Source organism: Notolepis coatsorum (genome assembly GCF_963971535.1).
Source record: "Notolepis coatsorum genome assembly, contig: SCAFFOLD_58, whole genome shotgun sequence".
Lineage (NCBI taxonomy): Eukaryota > Metazoa > Chordata > Actinopteri > Aulopiformes > Paralepididae > Notolepis > Notolepis coatsorum.
In genome coordinates this window covers 778,994-797,875 of record NW_028173062.1, presented here as the reverse complement: position 1 = coordinate 797,875, position 18,882 = coordinate 778,994, and the positions used below count along the sequence as shown (strand labels likewise).

Genomic DNA, 18,882 nt, shown 5'->3' with positions numbered 1-18,882 from the left:
AGGCTTGGACACTGAACTTGAACTACTACTGTTTTACATCTGCGCCGTATTTATACGTAAGGTGATTATTTAGTGCCAACCTCAGTTCTGTCTCGTATTACTGCGCAGACTCTGGGCATGTAGCGACATGCCCGGAGTTGCCTTTGAACTTGCCGTTGGGGGCTTGGTCGTTGGCGCCTAGTGGTCGCTGTCCAATAGGAGAGCGAATATTACTCTGGTTTGTACACAGGTAAAGGGATATTCCGTGTATATATACAAACAATATACAAGGCATATCAAAACAATAAATATATATATTCAGTTTAATCTGGCCCTTTGCAACAACTGTGACTCCCTCCCTCTGACATCACTGTGACTCACTCCCTCTGACATCACTGTGACTCACTCCCTCTGACATCACTGTGACTCACGCCCTCTGACATCACTGTGGCCCCGCCCTCTGACATCACTGTGCCCCGCCCCCAGGAGGCAGACGGCGGAGGAGCGCGAGGCGGAGAGGCAGCAGGCGAACCGTCTGATGCTGCAGCTCCAGCAGGAGGCCTTCCAGAAGACGCTGAGTCAGCCGCTGCACCAGGACCCACTCTGCCTGCACAACTCCTCGCTGTACGCCCTGCAGAACCTGACGCCCTGGGCCGACGACAAGGTGGGTCCCTCCCTGCAGAACCTGACCCCCTGGGCCGACAACAAGTCCCTAGTTGTTTGCTGTGGGGGCTGTGGGGGCTGTGGGGGCTGTGGGGGCTGTGGGGCTGTGGGGGCTGTGGGGGCTGTGGGGGCTGGCACTAACACACTAATAGCTGGCCCGTACATGTTCATAAGGTAGGTCAGGGGTCAGCAACCTTTAATCAAAAGAGCCACTTTTCCCCCGTCCCACAAAATAAAATGCTCAGGGAGCCGCACAACCTATTTACCCTTAAAATGAAGGTAACACAGTGTATAACGTTTTATATATCCCCAAGCATACCCCACATTTAGCATAAAACGCCTGACAATTGCATACCCAAAGTAATTTGCGATTTATTATACTTTATACTTATAGCACACAGTTTGTTGCATTAATGGGATTATAAAGCAACAAAAAGAAAAATTTGACTTTTTAATTGCTGTTATAACAAAGGAAAACCTCAAACTCTTATGAAGAGGAGAAACAATACTGGCTGTGTAGACCTATTTTTAATAAAACACAGAAGAGGAGACAAAACACTGGTGTCTGTAGACCGACTTTGAAATAAAACCCTGAACTATTCAGGTATATTTGAGTCCTTCCCTTATTTGTGGAACATTTATCAAATAAAAAGTAGTCCACTTTGAAAAAAGACTACCATGTGTAGACCTACTTTGAAATAAAACACAGAAAAGGAGAAAAAACACTGCCATCTGTAGACCTACTTTGAAATAAAACCCTGAACTATGCAGCTCTATTCCTTCCCTTATTGTGGAAAATCTTTTGTTGACTAAATATCTTAGTTGATGAAATATTTTTTAATTTCAGTGTCACAGTATGACATCGATCTGCAAAATAAGAGAAAAAAAATGATTTAATTCTTTTTATTAAAATTTTTTTTGGGCCAGGGAGCCGCAGCTGATTGGCTAAAGAGCCGCATGTGGCCTCGAGGCCGCAGGTTGCCGACCCCTGAGGTAGGTGATACTGCCACCTGGCGGGATTCAATTGTCATTGCAATTTCAAGTACTCAGACGAGTCACCATGGTCCGCGCGACTGTTTTGAATAGGAAAATCGAAAAAAAAATTCAAAGGATCCAAAAACAAGTATACTCGTTTTTTGCGCTCAAGCATTGGCGCCGAAACACGAGTATAGCAGTTTTTGGCACTGAATGAGTTAATGTGCTTGATGTTATAAAAAAATAAAGGAATTCCTTGAAAACAGCAAATTTTTTAACAAGGTGCTTAAAAATGAATTGAAATTTAAATCAACCATTTGCATTGAAAGTTTTGTTCATCCATGATAATCTGAATCTGAATAACAAATTTAGATTTTTTATTTAAAGTGTAACTAATTGTCGGAAATTGGGTTTTAAGCCATAAATATTGGAAAAAGAAAACGCATTTAAAAGTGAATTGGATCCTTTTAAAAATAAAAATAGTGCTTGGAAAAGTACTTGAAAGTCCTTGAATTTAATTTGGGAACCCTGGGTGTGTGTGTGTGTGTAAGATAAGATAAGATAAGATATTCCTTTATTGATCCCCTTGGGGAAATTCAGGCATCATAGCAGCATGGGGCGGAGGGGGGGGGTACAGGTAGTGAAAACAACACAGTGTACAGGTAGTAAAAACAACACAGGCAGTGTAAACAATTTGGTCAATATGGTGAATATAATTGACTATCTGACTAGCTGAAGAAATATTCACATTATTCACAGTGTCACATAAGGTGCAGTATGCATAAGGTAGTGTTATAATTTACTATCTACTGAGTATACATTATTCACAGTATCACGGTATCCACTGAAATATACATTATTCACAGTATCACAGTATCCACATAAGGTGCAGTAAGACTAAGGTAGTGTAGGTTGTCCTCCTTGGGTTCCTATAAGTCCCAGGTCAATGTCTGGTAGCAGTCGCTGTCGCTGCCCCCTGTTGTGGAGCCTGGAGGCTGCTAGTCGCTGCCCACTGTTGTGGAGCCTGATGGCCGCTGGTATGAAGGACTGTCCGAGGCGGTTAGTTGAGTGTCGGGGGGGAATGAGTCTGTGGCTGAACAAGCTTCTCATCTTGACTAGCTCGTCGTAGAGGGGGTGGTAGGGGTTCTCCATGGTGGCAGCCAGCTTCCTTATCATCCCCCTCTCTGCCATCACCTCAAGTCTAGGTAGCTCGACTCCCACCACGGAGCTAGCCTTCCTCACCAGCTTGTTGAGCTTGTTGGTGTCCCTTGAGTTGATGTAGCCTCCCCAGCATGCCACAGCATAGAAGAGGATGCTGGCCACAACAGACTGGTAAAAAGACTGCAGCAGTCTGTTGCACACATTGAAGGACCTAAGTCTCCTCAGGAAGAACAGCCTGCTCTGTCCCTTCCTGTAGAGGGCCTCTGTGTTATCCGACCAGTCCAGTTTATTGTTCAGGTGTACCCCAAGGAACTTATATGAGTCCACCATCTCCACATCCACCCCTCGGATGGAGATGGGAATCGGGGGGAGCCTCTTCTTGCCCCTCCGGAAGTCCACCACCAGCTCCTTGGTCTTACTGGTGTTGAGTTGGAGGTGGTTGCTGTCGCTCCACCCCACGAAGCTCTCCACCAGGGCTCTATACTCCTCCTCATCATTGTCGGTGATGTAGCTTACGATGGAGGAGTCGTCTGAGAACTTCTGCAGGTGGCACCCGCTTGAGTTGCGGCAGAAGTCTGAGGTGTAGAGGGTGAAGAGGAAGGGTGACAGCACAGTTCCTTGGGGGGCGCCGGTGTTGCTCACCAGTACGTCAGACTGACTGTCCTTTAGTCTGACGTACTGTGGCCTCTCAGTGAGGTAGTCCTTGATCCAGGCCACCAAGCCGTGCTCCAGCTGCATCGCGGAGAGCTTCTCCGCTAGCAGTGACGGCTGGATGGTGTTGAAGGCACTGGAGAAATCAAAGAACATAATCCTCACTGAGCTGCGCGCCTTCTCCAGGAGCATGTACGCTCTGTGGAGCATGTAGATGATGGCATCCTCCACCCCAATGTTTGCCTGGTATGCAAACTGCAGGGGGTCGAGGGAGTCACGCACCAGGGGCTTGAGGTGTTGCAGGACCAGTCTCTCAAACGTCTTCATGACGTGTGACGTCAGAGCGACTGGCCTGTAGTCGTTGGGGGTGCTGGGACGTCCCTTCTTGGGCACCGGGACAATGCAGGAGGTCTTCCAGAGCTGGGGCACCCTCTCCAGCCTCAGGGAGAGGTTGAAAAGATGCTGGAGCGGTGCTGCCAGCTGCTCCGCACATACTTTGAGCACCCTGGGATTGGTGTTGTCCGGTCCTCTGGCCTTGTTTACACTAATCCTGGAGAGCTGCCTACTGACCTGACTGATTGTGATCGTCAGGGTTGGGGGTGGTAGGCAGTCTGCTGATGTTGGCGGTGGGGTGCCGGTGCTGATGGGTGTGGGTGGGTGGGGGGTGGGGGGGCTGCTTTGTAGGTGTGATCTGGTGCTGGTGTCGATGGGTGGGGGGAGGGGTGTGGGCAGGCCACTCTGGTCAAAGCGGTTGAAAAACGAGTTGAACTCGTTTGCACGCTCTGGCGGGCCCTCAACAGCTGTGCCCTTCTGTTTGAACCCAGTGATCTCCCTGACGCCCGCCCACACCTCCCTGGTGTTGTTGGCCTGTAGTCTGCCATCCAGCCTGTCCTTGTAGCTGACCTTGGCTGCCCTTAGCTCTTTTTTGAGCTCCCTTTGGACAGCCCTGGCCTGCTCAATGTCCCCTGCCATGAAGGCCCTCTTTTTCCTGTTTAGCAGGTGTTTAATGTCCTTGCTAATCCAGGGTTTATTGTTTGAAAAGCAGCGTACCTTCTTTGTGGGTACGATGCTCTCCTCACAGAACCTGATGTAGTCTGTGATGCAGTGGGATAGTCCATCAATGTCATCACCATGGGCCCTCTCAAACATGTCCCAGTCTGTCGACCTGAAACACTCCTGTAGCTCCTCCTCGATGTCGTCAGACCACTGTGGGACAGACATGGTGGTCGGTGGCTGTCTCTTAATGAGAGGCGTGTATGTGGATACAAGCCTCACAAGGTTGTGGTCTGACTGGCCGAGGGGGGGCAGGGAAGTTGCACTGAAAGCCTCCTTCACGTTAGCATACAGGAGGTCCAGTGTTTTGTCTCCCCTGGTTTTGCAGGTGACATACTGGGTGAAGTTTGTCAGGGTCTTGTTCAGTCTGACATGGTTGAAGTCCCCATTGATAAAAATAAATGCATCCGGGTGTTTTGTCTGAAGCGCCGCGACAGTGGAGTGTATGACGTCACTCGCCTGCGCCGCCGCCGCGCTGGGTGGGATGTAAACAGTCAGAGCCAGAACGTGTGTTATTTCTCACGGTAAATAGTATGGCCGCAGACTCAGTGCCAATAGTTCAATGTCGGGGGAACAGATACGTTCCTTAATGGTGATGTGCCCCGGGTGGCACCATTTGGAGTTCACAAAGACAGCAAGCCCTCCGCCTCTCCGCTTGCCGCTCTGTTTACTCCGGTCGGCGCGCACCGCCGTGAAGCCCTCCTGTTCGATTGCACTGTCCGGGATGTTATCGTTCAGCCAGGATTCTGTGAAGCACAGTAGGCTTGCCTCCTTGTACTCACGCTGGTTGTTCATCAGGGCTGAGAGCTCGTCCGTCTTGTTGGCCAGCGATCGCACGTTCCCCATCACGACAGAGGGCAGGTAAGGCTTGAATCTCCTGCTAACCTTCCTCCTGCCTCTCACGATCGTGCCAGCTCTATTTCCCCGTCTTCGTATCCTTATTTTGGCTGGAAGATCCCTCGGTGGCTCTGCAACTCTGTCTCGAAAGCAGAGGAGAGCCTCCCGCTTGTAAACCAGTCCGCCGGTGTTGTTGTTGTTGTTGTTGTTGTTGTCCTGCCGCGGGTAAACCAGCCCGCCGGTGTTGTTGTCCATTGTTCAGCTGTGCTCGACCGAACTTGCCTAACTCAGCTAACTTCACAGAAGTTGTTAACAAATGCCTTAACTTGGTGTAAAGCAACGCACAGTCACTTAGACACCTATTAAGTAAGTAGAATCACAAAAAGAAATAAGTAAGAAAGTAGTAAACGGGATAAGAAGTAAAGGGGGTGGGAGCTGCTATAAAAAGGCTGCCACTCACCTCGGCGCCACTACTCACTCTACTGTGTGTGTGTGTGTGTGTGTGTGTGTGTGTGTGTGTGTGTGTGTGTGTGTGTGTGTGTGTGTGTGTGTGTCTGTGTGTGTGTGTGTCTGTGTGTCTGTGTGATGAGAGAGACATCACTTTAATTATTAGTATTATTTGTTATCATCTTGTTTATTTGTTTGCTTACTTGTTTGTTTGTTTGTTTGTTGTTCCAAATATATATTCCTCTTCCTCACACCACATGTCCTCTTCCTCTTCCTCCTCCTCTTCCTCTTCCTCCTCCTCACACCACATGTCTTCCTCCTCCTCCTCCTCCTCCTCCTCCTCCTCCTCCTCCTCCTCCTCCTCCTCACACCATGTCTTCCTCCTCCTCCTCCTCCTCCTCCTCTCCTCCTCTCCTCCTCCTCTTCCTCCTCCTCCTCCTCCTCTCCTCCTCCTCTCTTCCTCCTCCTCCTCTCCTCCTCCTCTCATCCTCCTCCTCTCCTCCTCCTCTCCTCCTCCTCTCTTCCTCCTCCTCCTCCTCCTCCTCCTCCTCCTCCTCCTCCTCCTCCTCCTCCTCCTCCTCCTCCTCCTCCCCCTCCTCCTCTCCTCCTCCTCCTCCTCCTCTCTTCCTCCTCCTCCTCCTCCTCCTCCTCCTCCTCCTCCTCCTCCTCCTCCTCCTCCTCCTCCTCCTCCTCCTCCTCCTCCTCCTCCTCTCTTCCTCCTCCTCCTCCTCCTCCTCTCCTCTCCTCCTCATCCTCTCCTCCTCCTCCTCCTCCTCCTCCTCCTCCTCCTCCTCTCCTCCTCCTCCTCCTCCTCTCCTCCTCCTCCTCCTCCCCCTCCTCCTCCTCTCTTCCTCCCCCTCCTCCTCCTCTCCTCCTCCTCCTCCTCCTCCTCCCCCTCCTCCTCTCCTCCTCCTACTCCTCCTCCTCCTCTCCTCTCCTCTCCTCCTCCTCCTCCTCCTCACACCACATGTCCTCTCTCCTCTCAGCTCTCCATCTAGAAGAGAAGGTGGACGTCACCCTAAGTGCCAGGAACACAACGTGGACACCTCTGTGGACCCAGAAGGCCGTCCCGCTGGTCCTCTGGACGTCTGCAGCGGCCGGGGAGGGCAGTGACTCTCGTGCCCTGATGGCAAAGAAAGAAAGAAAGAAAGAAAGAAAGAAAGAAAGAAAGAAAGAAAGAAAGAAAGAAAGAAAGAAAGAAAGAAAGAAAGAAAGAAAGAAAGAAAGAAAGAAAGAAAGAAAGAAAATTCTTTCCTTTCCCCCCGCTTTTGACTTTGTACAATGTAGTAAAAAAAAATGCATGTTTTAAAACATTTTCCGTGTTTACTTGGAATAACCGTGGAAGGTCCAGCTGCCTTTGAGCAGGATCTCTTCCCGCTTGCAGTCTGCAGGTTGGAGGTTCTGTTCCCGCTTGCAGTCTGCAGGTTGGAGGTTCTGTATAATTGTGGAAATTCCTAACTAAGGATTCCCCATATCTTCAATAGAAAAGGTGTTTTATATTAAATGATATTGTGACTTTTTTGAAATGACGATTAACATCTTCTTGCCTTTGTCTCTTTGCTTTGTCGTGTCCTGTGAATTACTTTGCACCTTATTTCTCACCAACAACATGTTAAACTGTGTGAGAAAACACACTGCAACCCTAACAAACACACTGCAACCCTAACAAACACACTGCAACCCTAACAAACACAGTGCAACCCTAACCCAAACACAGTGCAACCCTAACCCAAACACACTGCAACCCTAACAAACACAGTGCAACCCTAACCCAAACACACTGCAACCCTAACCCAAACACACTGCAACCCTAACAAACACACTGCAACCCTAACAAACACACTGCAACCCTAACCCAAACACACTGCAACCCTAACAAACACACTGCAACCCTAACAAACACAGTGCAACCCTAACAAACACAGTGCAACCCTAACAAACACAGTGCAACCCTAACAAACACAGTGCAACCCTAACAAACACAGTGCAACCCTAACCCAAACACAGTGCAACCCTAACAAACACAGTGCAACCCTAACCCAAACACACTGCAACCCTAACAAACACAGTGCAACCCTAACAAACACAGTGCAACCCTAACAAACACAGTGCAACCCTAACCCAAACACACTGCAACCCTAACCCAAACACAGTGCAACCCTAACCCAAACACACTGCAACCCTAACCCAAACACACTGCAACCCTAACAAACACAGTGCAACCCTAACAAACACAGTGCAACCCTAACAAACACAGTGCAACCCTAACAAACACACTGCAACCCTAACCCAAACACACTGCAACCCTAACAAACACAGTGCAACCCTAACAAACACAGTGCAACCCTAACAAACACAGTGCAACCCTAACAAACACACTGCAACCCTAACAAACACAGTGCAACCCTAACAAACACAGTGCAACCCTAACAAACACAGTGCAACCCTAACAAACACACTGCAACCCTAACAAACACACTGCAACCCTAACAAACACACTGCAACCCTAACAAACACAGTGCAACCCTAACCCAAACACACTGCAACCCTAACAAACACACTGCAACCCTAACAAACACAGTGCAACCCTAACAAACACACTGCAACCCTAACAAACACAGTGCAACCCTAACAAACACACTGCAACCCTAACAAACACAGTGCAACCCTAACCCAAATACACTGCAACCCTAACAAACACACTGCAACCCTAACAAACACAGTGCAACCCTAACAAACACACTGCAACCCTAACAAACACAGTGCAACCCTAACAAACACACTGCAACCCTAACAAACACACTGCAACCCTAACAAACACAGTGCAACCCTAACCCAAATACACTGCAACCCTAACAAACACAGTGCAACCCTAACAAACACAGTGCAACCCTAACAAACACAGTGCAACCCTAACAAACACACTGCAACCCTAACAAACACAGTGCAACCCTAACAAACACAGTGCAACCCTAACAAACACAGTGCAACCCTAACAAACACAGTGCAACCCTAACAAACACAGTGCAACCCTAACAAACACACTGCAACCCTAACAAACACAGTGCAACCCTAACCCAAACACAGTGCAACCCTAACCCAAACACACTGCAACCCTAACCCAAACACACTGCAACCCTAACCCAAACACAGTGCAACCCTAACCCAAACACACTGCAACCCTAACCCAAACACACTGCAACCCTAACAAACACACTGCAACCCTAACAAACACACTGCAACCCTAACAAACACAGTGCAACCCTAACAAACACAGTGCAACCCTAACCCAAACACACTGCAACCCTAACAAACACACTGCAACCCTAACAAACACACTGCAACCCTAACAAACACACTGCAACCCTAACAAACACACTGCAACCCTAACAAACACAGTGCAACCCTAACAAACACAGTGCAACCCTAACCCAAACACAGTGCAACCCTAACAAACACAGTGCAACCCTAACAAACACACTGCAACCCTAACAAACACACTGCAACCCTAACAAACACAGTGCAACCCTAACAAACACAGTGCAACCCTAACCCAAACACACTGCAACCCTAACAAACACACTGCAACCCTAACAAACACACTGCAACCCTAACAAACACACTGCAACCCTAACAAACACACTGCAACCCTAACAAACACAGTGCAACCCTAACAAACACAGTGCAACCCTAACCCAAACACAGTGCAACCCTAACAAACACAGTGCAACCCTAACCCAAACACACTGCAACCCTAACCCAAACACACTGCAACCCTAACCCAAACACAGTGCAGTCAAGTCACAGGGGGTTAAAGGAACACACCAACATTATGGATTAAAGGAACACACCAACATTATGGATTAAAGGAACACACCAACATTATGGATTAAAGGAACACACCAACATTATGGGTTAAAGGAACACACCAACATTATGGATTAAAGGAACACACCAACATTATGGGTTAAAGGAACACACCAACATTATGGATTAAAGGAACACACCAACATTATGGATTAAAGGAACACACCAACATTATGGGAAATGGAAGCGGATACGGAGCAGCTAGCCTAGCCTAAAACGTTTTAAGCTAGGCTAGTGGTCAGTATCCGCTTCCATTCATTTGTGCTAAGCTAGGCTAGCTTGCAGCTGGATAGCTTTCTACTGAACGCACAGAGGTCTATCTATCTTCTGGTCTGACTCTGCAGAAGGTGATGTTGGTATCTATCTTCTGGTCCGACTCTGCAGAAGGTGATGTTGGTATCTATCTTCTGGTCTGACTCTGCAGAAGGTGATGTTGGTATCTATCTTCTGGTCTGACTCTGGAGAAGGTGATGTTGGTATCTATCTTCTGGTCTGACTCTGGAGAAGGTGATGTTGGTATCTATCGTCTGGTCTGATTCTGCAGAAGGTATCTATATCTACTGGTCTGACTCTGGAGAAGGTATATATATCTTCTGGTCTGACTCTGGAGAAGGTATCTATATCTTCTGGTCTGACCCTGGAGAAGGTATCTCTATCTTCTGGTCTGACCCTGGAGAAGGTGATGTTGGTATCTATCGTCTGGTCTGACTCTGCAGAAGGTATCTATATCTTCTGGTCTGACCCTGGAGAAGGTATCTATATCTTCTGGTCTGACTCTGGAGAAGGTATCTATATCTTCTGGTCTGACTCTGCAGAAGTTATCTATATCTTCTGGTCTGACTCTGCAGAAGGTATCTATATCTTCTGGTCTGACTCTGCAGAAGGTATCTATATCTTCTGGTCTGACTCTGGAGAAGGTATCTATATCTTCTGGTCTGACTCTGGAGAAGGTATCTATATCTTCTGGTCTGACTCTGGAGAAGGTATCTATATCTTCTGGTCTGACTCTGCAGAAGGTATCTCTATCTTCTAGTCTGACCCTGGAGAAGGTATCTATATCTTCTGGTCTGACTCTGCAGAAGGTATCTATATCTTCTAGTCTGACCCTGGAGAAGGTATCTATATCTTCTGGTCTGACTCTGCAGAAGGTATCTCTATCTTCTGGTCCGACTCTGCAGAAGGTATCTATATCTTCTGGTCTGACTCTGCAGAAGGTATCTATATCTTCTGGTCTGACCCTGGAGAAGGTATCTATATCTTCTGGTCTGACTCTGCAGAAGGTATCTATATCTTCTGGTCTGACTCTGCAGAAGGCGGTGAGTGCCTTCCCCATAATGTTGGCATGTTCCTTTAACCCTTTCACTGCTACACACACGACAGAAGGTTAACCCTTTACTATCACACAACCAACAGAGCTAATGATGGAGCATCGCCGTCGGTTGTGTGATAGTAAAGGGCTAACCTTCTGTATTCTTGTCACAGTGTAAAGGGTTAACCGGCTGTCGTGTGGCAGTGAAAGGGTTAAGCTTCAACCTTCACAAAGGTAAGAGAGCCATGAAACGGTATCAAAAGAAAATCAAAACACTTTACCATAAAAATAACATACATGGTATTAAACATCATGGGTTTCACAGGACTGCTATCTAAATTGCCCGGTTACACCTGTTTACACATCATCATCGTCTTCACTTTACGTCCCTATTTCCCCACGACAGTGAGGTTGGACGGGCGATGACTCCATCATTTGTGGTTTGTAGCTGGTTTTATACCTCGGATGCCCTTCCTTACAGGTAACCCCATCGTCGGTGAGGACCTAGCCTTTGCGTATTCCTACACACACAAGGCAGTGCGGTTTTCTTTCAGGGTTTTCTCCCTTAGGCTCTGCGTATCCCTACGCACACACACAAGGCAGTGCGGCACCCTGTATCCCCAGGTAGGGGGGCTAGAGAGGGCACTAACACCCTGTATCCCTAGGTAGGGGGGCTAGAGAGGGTACTAACACCCTGTATCCCCAGGTAGGGAGGCTAGAGAGGGTACTAACACCCTGTATCCCCAGGTAGGGAGGCTAGAGAGGGTACTAACACCCTGTATCCCTAGGTAGGGTGGCTAGAGGGGGTACTAACACCCTGTATCCCTAGGTAGGGAGGCTAGAGAGGGTACTAACACCCTGTATCCCTAGGTAGGGGGGCTAGAGAGGGCACTAACACCCTGTATCCCTAGGTAGGGGGGCTAGAGAGGGCACTAACACCCTGTATCCCTAGGTAGGGGGGATAGAGAGGGTACTAACACCCTGTATCCCTAGGTAGGGGGGCTAGAGAGGGTACTAACACCCTGTATCCCTAGGTAGGGAGGCTAGAGAGGGTACTAACACCCTGTATCCCTAGGTAGGGGGGCTAGAGAGGGCACTAACACCCTGTATCCCTAGGTAGGGAGGCTAGAGAGGGTACCAACACCCTGTATCCCTAGGTAGGGAGGCTAGAGAGGGTACCAACACCCTGTATCCCTAGGTAGGGTGGCTAGAGGGGGTACTAACACCCTGTATCCCTAGGTAGGGAGGCTAGAGAGGGTACTAACACCCTGTATCCCTAGGTAGGGAGGCTAGAGAGGGTACCAACACCCTGTATCCCTAGGTAGGGAGGCTAGAGAGGGTACTAACACCCTGTATCCCCAGGTAGGGAGGCTAGAGAGGGTACTAACACCCTGTATCCCTAGGTAGGGAGGCTAGAGAGGGTACTAACACCCTGTATCCCTAGGTAGGGAGGCTAGAGAGGGTAGTAACACCCTGTATCCCTAGGTAGGGAGGCTAGAGAGGGCACTAACACCCTGTATCCCTAGGTAGGGGGGCTAGAGAGGGTACTAACACCCTGTATCCCTAGGTAGGGGGGCTAGAGAGGGTACTAACACCCTGTATCCCTAGGTAGGGGGGCTAGAGAGGGCACTAACACCCTGTATCCCTAGGTAGGGGGGCTAGAGAGGGCACTAACACCCTGTATCCCCAGGTAGGGAGGCTAGAGAGGGTACTAACACCCTGTACCCCTAGGTAGGGGGGCTAGAGAGGGCACTAACACCCTGTATCCCTAGGTAGGGGGGCTAGAGAGGGTACTAACACCCTGTATCCCTAGGTAGGGGGGCTAGAGAGGGTACTAACACCCTGTATCCCTAGGTAGGGAGGCTAGAGAGGGTACTAACACCCTGTATCCCTAGGTAGGGGGGCTAGAGAGGGTACTAACACCCTGTATCCCTAGGTAGGGGGGCTAGAGAGGGTACTAACACCCTGTATCCCTAGGTAGGGGGGCTAGAGAGGGCACTAACACCCTGTATCCCCAGGTAGGGGGGCTAGAGAGGGTACCAACACCCTGTATCCCTAGGTAGGGGGGCTAGAGAAGGCACTAACACCCTGTATCCCTAGGTAGGGAGGCTAGAGAGGGCACTAACACCCTGTATCTCTAGGTAGGGGGCTAGAGAGGGTACTAACACCCTGTATCCCTAGGTAGGGGGGCTAGAGAGGGCACTAACACCCTGTATCCCTAGGTAGGGAGGCTAGAGAGGGTACTAACACCCTGTATCCCTAGGTAGGGGGGCTAGAGAGGGTACTAACACCCTGTATCCCTAGGTAGGGAGGCTAGAGAGGGCACTAACACCCTGTATCCCTAGGTAGGGAGGCTAGAGAGGGCACTAAGACCCTGTATCCCCAGGTAGGGGGGCTAGAGAGGGTACTAACACCCTGTATCCCTAGGTAGGGGGGCTAGAGAGGGCACTAACACCCTGTATCCCTAGGTAGGGAGGCTAGAGAGGGTACTAACACCCTGTATCCCTAGGTAGGGGGGCTAGAGAGGGCACTAACACCCTGTATCCCTAGGTAGGGGGGCTAGAGAGGGTACTAACACCCTGTATCCCTAGGTAGGGGGGCTAGAGAGGGTACTAACACCCTGTATCCCTAGGTAGGGAGGCTAGAGAGGGCACTAACACCCTGTATCCCTAGGTAGGGAGGCTAGAGAGGGTACTAACACCCTGTATCCCTAGGTAGGGAGGCTAGAGAGGGCACTAACACCCTGTATCCCCAGGTAGGGGGGCTAGAGAGGGTACTAACACCCTGTATCCCCAGGTAGGGAGGCTAGAGAGGGTACTAACACCCTGTATCCCTAGGTAGGGAGGCTAGAGAGGGCACTAACACCCTGTATCCCTAGGTAGGGAGGCTAGAGAGGGCACTAACACCCTGTATCCCTAGGTAGGGAGGCTAGAGAGGGCACTAACACCCTGTATCCCCAGGTAGGGGGGCTAGAGAGGGCACTAACACCCTGTATCCCTAGGTAGGGAGGCTAGAGAGGGCACTAACACCCTGTATCCCTAGGTAGGGAGGCTAGAGAGGGTACTAACACCCTGTATCCCTAGGTAGGGGGGCTAGAGAGGGTACTAACACCTTGTATCCCTAGGTAGGGAGGCTAGAGAGGGTACTAACACCCTGTATCTCTAGGTAGGGGGGCTAGAGAGGGTACTAACACCCTGTATCCCTAGGTAGGGGGGCTAGAGAGGGCACTAACACCCTGTATCCCTAGGTAGGGAGGCTAGAGAGGGCACTAACACCCTGTATCCCTAGGTAGGGGGGCTAGAGAGGGCACTAACACCCTGTATCCCTAGGTAGGGAGGCTAGAGAGGGCACTAACACCCTGTATCCCTAGGTAGGGGGGCTAGAGAGGGTACTAACACCCTGTATCCCTAGGTAGGGGGGCTAGAGAGGGTACTAACACCCTGTATCTCTAGGTAGGGGGGCTAGAGAGGGCACTAACACTTGGACCCTCAGACTAGTGGAGGGAAGGATTTGTCTTACTTCTTCATTCTAGTTCGGCTTCCGCTAGAACCAGCCACTGCCCCAAGGAAACCCATTATAACCTTTGATATGATGTATTGCAACCATTTCCTCAGTAGAACATGTGAAGAAACTGTAATAAATACTGTAATAATAATGCAGGACCTCTTTAGAGATGTCTTTATTTGACATGCAACGACATGCGACATGCAATGGGTGGCACACACACGGGAACACACACACACACACGCATTGTCTTTTTCTCAGGATCGCCGATGCGATTGAGCTCTGCGCTTACCCCCATCCCGTCGTCCTTCGCCCCCAAGGGCAGCCGGGAGCAGACAGGGCGTCGACGAGGTACCGCGCCCGGGGACCAATCCAAGTGCTCCTGTCCGTCTTTGTCAAGGACGCGACGGCGTCAGCGATCTGTTGGTGTGCATGTTTTTCCATTGGGTTTCTCTTATCGGGGGGGAAACCCTTGCGAGCACAGAGGGGGAGAACATGCAAACTCCACACAGAAAGGCCCGGGAGATACCCCCCGCAACGCGGAAACCTGGTCCCCAAGCGGGAATCGAACCCAGGACCTTCTAGCTGTGAGGCGACAGTGTTAACCACTAGACCACCGTGCCGCTTAGCTTATAAAGAAACATGTGATTATACTGTAAGCTTATGAAGAAACATGTGATTATACTGTAAGCTTATGAAGAAACATGCGATTATACTGTAAGCTTATGAAGAACCATGCAATTATACTGTAAGCTTATGAAGAACCGTGCAATTATACTGTAAGCTTATGAAGAAACATGCGATTATACTGTAAGCTTATGAAGAACCATGCGATTATACTGTAAGCTTATGAAGAACCATGCGATTATACTGTAAGCTTATGAAGAAACATGCGATTATACTGTAAGCTTATGAAGAAACATGTGATTATACTGTAAGCTTATGAAGAAACATGCGATTATACTGTAAGCTTATGAAGAAACATGTGATTATACTGTAAGCTTATGAAGAAACATGTGATTATACTGTAAGCTTATGAAGAAACATGCGATTATACTGTAAGCTTATGAAGAAACATGCGATTATACTGTAAGCTTATGAAGAAACATGTGATTATACTGTAAGCTTATGAAGAAACATGTGATTATACTGTAAGCGTATGAAGAACCATGTGATTATACTGTAAGCTTATGAAGAAACATGTGATTATACTGTAAGCTTATGAAGAAACATGCGATTATACTGTAAGCTTATGAAGAACCATGCGATTATACTGTAAGCTTATGAAGAAACATGCAATTATACTGTAAGCTTATTGTTACGAAGGATCAGATTAAACCGAATATATATATTTATTTATGGATATATATTGAATAGTATTTGTATGTCGTTTGATATCCCTTGTATATTCCTTGTACATATACACGGAATATCCCTTTAGCCTACTATAGCCCATAATAGTTCATTCTCTTATTGGACAAAGGACCAGGCGCCAGGGGACCAGCCCCTGGCGTCAAGTTCAAAGGTACCGACGAGACATGTCCGTACTAGCCCCGGCTCCGCTCAGGGATACGGCTACCGAAATGAGAGTGGCACTATTTGTTCACCGTGCATATAAATATGGCGCAAGTAAATTTAGAAGTCCCTTAGTCCCTTACCCTTCTTCCCAACTTAGTAACAGAACGTGAAGCCTCACCCACGATACGACGTGCGGTGAAGTATGGCCTGTTTGGCCTTAGAATAGCATTGAGACCTCGTGCGAATTAATAACTGAATTGTCAGAGTTTTGGCACTGTACCGTCGAGTGCGACGTATTTCTATTAAGTAATAATAGTCTATCGTGTATGGTGCATCGTGCGGTTAGAGTTCTAAAGTGACCAGCATCTCCAACGCTTCCTCGTGTTATCTAGAGTCTTATCCAGGTTGGGCCGACCACATGGCGCTTTCATCCGAGGAGATCTAGGCGAGGACCGAGGGACATGTACACTGGATTACCTACCCGACGACTGCTGAGCCCTATGCGGCTGGAATATATATTTGCTTTGGTACTGTGATTTGTGGAGCGGATAATCGCCGACGCCTGTGAGTGTTGGATTTACCCCCGAGAGGAGTCAAGTTGAGTCGGCGCTCAGAGAGACTGAGGTCGCCTAGCTTCTTCTTCATTGTGGAGCTACAGCCTACAAGAGAACCAAGGTGTATTCATCTGCGGATCAAGAGTCTATCGCACTGTCTTCTGTACTTGAAGTCTCCCTAGATATCGTTGACCAGACGGTCTACTACCGACGGCTCTCCTACCCCCCCTACCGGCTTACAACCGGGAGGACCCCTTCCAGAATATCCCGCTATATCATTAAGTGTACCATAGATGTAATTCCCTAAGAGCCAGGTTGTATACTTGCTTCCTGCGTAACCAGAGATTGGACATTCAGTGTTGATTTGCCTACGAGTACTCATTTGCCTTACAAGTGCATTCAAATGATAAATGTAAGATAAATATTCTATGTACCTTTTGCTATATTAAATATTTGATTATTACCTTTGACTGGAACCGATTTCATTGTGGAAAGTGTTCATCATATTTAGATATCGTGTACTGTATGGCCAGTAGTTAAAGTACATAAAGCGGTAGTGGTTTAATGATACCATACTTATCAATACAGTCAGGGAATTGTACCCCTCAGTTACAATTGGTCCTTCGAGCCGGAGGGTAATTAGTGTAATATTAATATAGTGGTATTAATATTGAAATGGCCTATGATGAACACTCCACGAAATGGTCCTCCTAAAGTAGAACGCCCGCAGCGTAGACGGCAGCCACCTCAGTACTTAGAGGATTACGCTGCCAGTATACTACCTAGCCTTCTACAAACGGTAAACGCGGTAAAAGTAGAAAGTAAAATTATGTCCGACCCTATCAACCAGGATACCCCGACCACAGAGGCCCTAGTGGGTTCTAATGTAACTGACCAAGCTCACGGTGGGGACCAGGAGGGAACTAACACGACTTTACCCCCCGCCAAGACCGAAGAAGTAGTCCCCAGAGAGCTCCGGGAGGAAGACAACCCTCCAGAGATGGAACTCTGCATGGAACAAGATGAGGAGAGCGCCGAGGAGATAGAGCTCCAGGACTCCCCGCAGGAGAACGCATCTCCAACGAGTACTGCCAGGAGCGGATCACCTCAACCAGCGTCTTCCCCCAGCGAGGCGGACAAGATGCTGGCACAGGCGTTCCTCGCCAGCCTAGCAGCCTCCACAGAGCGCGATCGGCTCCAAGCACAGACGCTTAGTGAGCGCGAACATTCTACCATGGAAAGAGAACGCATTCAAGCGCAGCAACAGAGCGACGAAGAGCGTATACGTCTGGAGATGAGACGCCTTCAGACGGAAGAGAATATGGCAAGAGACCGGGCCGACACCCAGCGTGCCGCTGCCGGTGCCCAAAGAGAAGCAGAGCGCGACATCGCTCTCACCAAGCGCGAAGCCGAGCGCGACCGATTACAAGCGCAGCTAATGGAGCAGCTGATCGCCAGGGCAACACCCCCTCCCTCGACACGGGGTTCCAGGGCCTCATCAAGACACGGGTCAAGGGCACCCTCCCCTAACCGATTAAGCGACCCTGAGCCCGACCACCAGAGAGAGCCTACACCCCCCTCCGAACTCCTTCCCTGACTGGTCCCAGTGAGACCCAGCTACAAGGAAGGAACGGCGTACACCGCGGAGAGGCTAAATAGACGACTACAGGATCTAGATGACCTGACAGAGGAAGAAGAGGGAGAGGAGGAGAGTCAAGCCCGACAGCAGCACAGTACTCTACAGGACCAGGAGGTCCAGTACAGCCCAGGCTATACCCCCGCGGCTCTGCGCTACAGACCCCCGACTCTATTCACGGGTAAGCATGACGCACGACCAGTCCCGAGGAATAGCACCTGGACCAGCGGGCCATGGTACCCTGCCGGTACCAGCCCACCGAGAGGCGTAAGAGGAGACTCGCCTAGGAGGCCTCTCTTCCAACGCTCACCGATGTGCCAGCCATCCACGGCGTCATACATTGGCACACCGACGTTTTCAGACTTCACCCATGAGAACCGAGCACAGTACACGGAGCTACGGATGTGCTTAGAGACAATGATGGTGGATGTAGCTGATGAACGCCACAAGTATGCTATCCTATTGAAGCACCTGAAAGTGCCCAGAGCGCACAACATAGCGCTAGCTTATGCCACCTCTACGACCCCATACACCGCGGCTCTAGCAGCACTAGACCAAAGATATGGACGTATATGGGATTACGTAATACAAGAGATAAGGCATATTGACCGCCTACCCCCAGCAACAGACAATCGCTCACTAGACGACCTGTCTATCAAAGTACAATCCCTGGTAGGGATGCTGGGGGCGCAACGAGAAAAGGGTATGCATGAACTATACGCAAACTC

General features: G+C 49.3%; 1 protein-coding gene across 1 annotated transcript in view; it reads left to right on the top strand.

Annotated features, from left to right (window-relative positions):
* Window positions 1-18,882, top strand: part of LOC311247909 (T-cell leukemia homeobox protein 3-like) — a gene marked incomplete at both ends in the record, with an annotated part of 98,635 nt that overhangs the window by 40,689 nt on the left and 39,064 nt on the right. The window contains 2 exon segments of the mRNA XM_084338892.1: window positions 466-643; window positions 1,570-1,635. Of these exon segments, the coding sequence (XP_084195018.1) occupies window positions 466-643; window positions 1,570-1,635 (244 nt within the window).